At 37.4% G+C, this 5197-nt stretch overlaps 1 protein-coding gene across 1 annotated transcript; it reads right to left on the bottom strand.

The window, feature by feature from the left end:
- Positions 1-2040: 2040 nt before the first annotated feature.
- LOC123251996 (olfactory receptor 1052-like) lies at positions 2041-2979 on the bottom strand. The gene has a single exon (XM_044681336.1). The coding sequence runs from the start codon at positions 2977-2979 to the stop codon at positions 2041-2043; it is 939 nt and encodes a 312-aa protein (XP_044537271.1).
- Between the last annotated feature and the right edge of the window lie 2218 nt (positions 2980-5197).

Here is a 5197-nt window from a genome sequence, read left to right as displayed (position 1 = left end):
TATATGAACATAACTATACCCACACACATATACATGATATTGCCAAAGTCTTTTATATACATCTTTAAATTCTGCTACCTTAGAACAACACCAAACCATTTGGGATATTCACACTGTATATAGGTATCCTGAATATATATTTCCGTCTGGATGTATGGGTGTATTTGTAAGTATATATATATATATATATATATATATATATATATTATCATTTGATTTACACAACAACCTGCTAGGTAGAGCTATATTTTATCTACATGTTTTATATGAGAAAGCCTAACAAAGCTTAAATTATTATTGTTTGGTTTTGCACAGCAACAAAGTGTTTGGATAAGGATGTGTACTTAGGTCTTCCTGACTGCAAGTATAGCTCGCTATGCACTAGGCTACCGAGTTCTCAAACTTTGATAAAGATGGTCAAGTTCTGAGGCTATATTTGTTTCGCCATTGGTTTCTAAATTGTCATCTAGTTTACAACAATGCCTACGGGGGAAGAAAAGCATAAAAAGTGAATACCGAGAATAGTAACCATTTGTTATATCTCTTCTTAATTTCTTTCTTATACACTTGACTTACATTTTCAGTTAGGTTACACATACACTTTTTTTTAAACCCTTAACTTCTGTGTATTGGCTCATAGGTGGAAGAGTGGTAAGGGGTGGGCAATTCGGGTCAAGTGACTTGCCCAGGGTCACATAGCTGGGAAGTGTCTGAGGATGGATTTGAACCTAGGACCTCCCATCTATAGGCCTGGCTCTCAATCCACTGAGCTATCCAGCTGCCCCCTACACATACACTTTTGAACAAGTATGCATCTGTAACATGCAACACATTGCTCACAAAATAACAAAATTGATGAGCTAGAGAGTATCTCAGCGGTAGCTTTATCCAACCTAAATTTGCAGCTGATGTCCAGTATAACTGAATCATGAAGTGGATCTCCTGTTACTGTTTGAAGATTCCCATGGAAGAAGCACCTACCACTTACCCAGGTAACTCATCACATTTTCAGACAGCTCTTACTGTAAAAAAGTTCCTCCTTCACATTGAGAATATATTTATTTCCTTGTCCTTTCCAGCAACACTTTGTTCTACCATTTCTGGCCATATAGAAGAAGTCTAATCTCTCTGCTCTATAACAGCATTTATAGTATTTGAAGATAATTATCATATCCTCAAACATTACCTTCTCAAGGCTAAATATCCCCAGTTTATTCAACTATTCCTCAAATTACATGATCTGAAAGTCCTTTACCATATTCTTTTCTATCCTCTATATACTCTCTAGTTATTCATTCTTCTTCTTCCATGGAATAGAAAAATCTAAAGAAAATATTGTCTCATTGCATTCTCACAAAAAAAACCCAGTATTAAATTCTTTTTATAGTTGAGGAAAATAAAGCTTATATAACTTGCTCAAAGTCACCCAAATAGTAAAGGTTTTAGTACACAGTGAATGTGGATCTTCCTGATTGTAGCCTCAGCACACTATCCATGGAACTACCAAGTCTATTTAACATTGCTTATTTGAGTCAATGATAAAAATGAATATAATACTAATATTATGACCACTGATTTTATCTCCTTTATTGCTGTGGATTAATACAAACATATATTCATAGTCATAATAAATATTATAAGAAGGTAAAATAGAAAAATACATGATATGAAGAAATAATTATTTGTTGAGAAAAAAGAAAAATTTAAAAGCAGAAATAATCTTTGAAATTGGTCTTAAACCATAGGAAGGATTTCAAACAGATCAAGTGGTTGGAGAGATTTTTGAGGAATACAGATCAGTAAGTAAGATATGAGTAGACTTGGTATACATTCATGGGATGACAAGTAGCCTGATTTGATGGTAAATATTGAGTAAATGAGGGGAAGTAATAAAATCCAGTAGTTTGCAGCTGGCTTGTAGAACATCTTCAGAGTCCAGTTTGGAAGTTTTGACTTTATTTGTTAGGTAATTGGGGGGGTCATTGAAGATGATTTAGCAACAGAATAATATGATGACATCCTTTGCTTGTATAATTATAGTCATTGGACAAGTATTTTCCTCTGTACCATTTTTCTCAGTGCTTCCTTTGCCTCCCTGTTTCGTATGCTATAAATCAGGAGATTAAGAACTGGCAGCAAAAGAGTATAAAACACAGACACAATTTTTGCCCAGCCTGATGGATGGGCAGGGCTGGAACACAAATGAGTAAATATCACTGTTGCATAGAATAGAGTGACCACTGTTAGATGAGAGGCACATGTGGAAAAAGTTTTATACCTACCTTGGGGGCAAGGGATCCTCAGAATAGTGAGCAAGATACTGAAGTAGGAGCTAACAACTACCAGAAAGGTAGTTATTGATGTTACCCCAGAGAAGATTAGGAGCAAAAGCTCATTTTTTTGAATATCAGAGCAGGCCAGATGAATGAGCACTGGAATATCACAGAAGTAATGATTAATGACATTGGGGCCACAGAAAGATAAACTGAGTAAACTTCCCATATGTGTAAGTGAAGTCACACAGCCAAACACATAGGAACCAGCCACCAGACGCAAACAGAAGTTGGTGGTCATGACAACTTGGTAGTGGAGGGGTTTGCAAATGGCCATGTATCGGTCATAGGCCATTGCTGCCAGAAGAAAGAATTCGGTTGTCAGGAACATGTTGAAGAGAGCAAACTGAAAGATGCAGCCCGTATAGGAGATAACTTTTCTGGCAGCTAAGAGATTTACAAGCATCTTAGGGATGCACACAGATGAATAACAGAAATCTAAGAAGGCCAAGTGGCCAAGGAAAAAATACTTGGGAGAGTGAAGTTGAGAACTGGAGCCAATTAAAAGGATGAGCCACAGGTTTCCCACCACAGTGATCAGATAAATCAGGAAGAAGACCACAAATAGGGCATACTGGAGGTGAGGATTCTCAGTAAAGCCCAAGAGAACAAATTCCATGATCTCAGTGATATTTCTCTCAGCCATGTGTGTGACTTCAAAAAGATGTATCTGCCAGGACAAAACAAAAAAAAGACATAAAAGAAGACTAAAGTGAATCGACATGGAAAGGAATACTACTATTGTTCCTACTGTTTATGTAGTAAATTACAATTACATAGAACTTTCACAAAATACAGAAAAGATGGATGGCATAGAAGACTTGGAAGGGGGAAAAAGGAAGGAAGGCAGGCAGGCAGGAAGGAAAGAAATGGGATTTAAAATGAGGATATTATTGCAAAGTGTTTGACAAATTTCAAAGCACTGTATAGGATCCAAAAATCTTATTGGATTTTAGGCTATTAAAATTTAAGTTGTTGTTCGGTCATTTCAGTTGTGTTCAATTCTTTATGATTCCATTTAGGGTTTTCTTGGCAAAGATACTGTAGTTATCTGAATTTCCTTCTGCAGCTCACTTTGTGAATGAGAAAATGAGACAAACAGGGTTAAGTGACTTGGCCAGGGTGATACAACTAGTAAGTGTCTGAGGCTAGACTTGAACTCAGGAAGATGATGCTTCCTGACTTTTGGCCTAGCATTCTATCCACTCTGTCACCTTACTGTCCAAAGGTTATACTAGAGAAACATTTTTTTTGGTAAGCTTTTGCTTTAAATCTCTCCCTGTCTCTCTCCCTTTCTCTGTTTCACATGCATTCATGTACACACACACACACACACACACACACGCGCGCGCGCGCACACACACACACACACACACACACACACACATATATATAATGCACATATCCCAAAACTTTTAGTTCATTTTAAAGCCTTAGTAACTTAAATTGATCCTGATTACTTTTGGGAGACATTATGTATGTCTGCTGTACTATCCTTCTAGGTTATGAATAAGCATCACAGTTATAGTTAATACCTTTATTAACTGTTGTTAATAGTATTACTGTTAACTACTGCAACAAATAATGAAACAAACATTAATAATTATTTTAAATGTGTCACTGCCTGGAGCCCCTTTAACAAATTCTACTACTGCAAACTTCTCAATTCTGGAATTGAGGATTTATTTTACTTTTTCAAGCTCTTCCAGAGGCTGAGTCCAATCGGCTGGGGTTTCTGAGGTTTTGCTTGCTTTTCCTTGGTCATCCTCTGTTCCAATTGTTCTTTTTTCATTACCTGAATAGAAGCTGAGGATGGTAATTTCTTTTTTCTGTCTTCTATTGTTTACTCATACTTTTTTTTTCCTTTTCTCCCCTTCCTTATTGGCTATATTCTTGCTCCTCTATTTGCTGGATCCATAAGTTTGAGCTTTACTTCCTTAAATGGCTTCTTCTCTGCTCCCTGGGTAAACTGGCTTAGACTTATGAGCTGACCTGTTGTATTAATTGTGCCCTGAGGCCAAATATTCCCCAGCTGGTGAAGGTGGAGGTGAAGGTGTGGAAGCTGCAGGTAGTTACCCTCATCCCTCCCCCCTGTTCCTCTCTGCCAGCTGCCAGGTCAGAGCCCTGAGCTTCCCATGGTGGTACCAAGGTACTCTGGCGCAGTCGCAGCCTTCGCCCTGGAAATCCACAGTCAACCCGAGTCCTACCTTAGGTCTCAGCGCAGTAGGTGGGGGAGGGGGATTGGTTCTGTCCCTTATACCTGAGAATTAAACTTTATCTACGTACCTTTCAGGTTAAATTGAGTAGGAGAGACCTGTGGTTCTGTCTTATTGAGTTTGCCCTTCTGTCTATTTTGAAGGGTTAATTTCTGCTGGTGGTGTGGAAGGAAAGTCACAGAGGATTCAGCTTCTGTTGTTTCTAAGTCGCCATCTTGATTCCGCCCTTTGTTTTACTTTTTCACAAGTGAGGCGTTCCCATATTGAAAGCTACCATAAAATGTCTTCTTTGGCTACAAAAGGCAATGGATTGAAATGATATTTATCAGTCATCTTTTCCCTCACCAACATTTTCCTTCCTGGCTTCATTGTGCAAGAATATTGTTTTTATTTTTGGAATGGAATATATGACTATAATAAACTATGTTATAATATGATTTGATTTGATTTAATATGACAATACAATGCGATATTATTGAGAGCAAGCTCTGGTAGGTTCTATCACACTTGGAAGGTTTTAGAAGAGGCTCAGTGATTGGTTGGCTATGTCTAAACAATCACAATGAAAAAGATAGAGAGCCTTGTCATGAGGAGGCCGAGTACAAATAAACAAAACAAAAAATAAAATAAAAATTTAATGAATGATAA

This window comes from Gracilinanus agilis, chromosome 6 (genome assembly GCF_016433145.1).
Source record: "Gracilinanus agilis isolate LMUSP501 chromosome 6, AgileGrace, whole genome shotgun sequence".
Taxonomy (NCBI): domain Eukaryota; kingdom Metazoa; phylum Chordata; class Mammalia; order Didelphimorphia; family Didelphidae; genus Gracilinanus; species Gracilinanus agilis.
Note: the sequence above shows the minus strand (reverse complement) of the source record. Positions and strands in the feature narration are given on the sequence as shown.

Bases quoted from the DNA above. Each gene is read 5' to 3' on its own strand.
- LOC123251996 (XM_044681336.1), bottom strand. From the start codon at position 2,979: ATGGCTGAGAGAAATATCACTGAGATCATGGAATTTGTTCTCTTGGGC.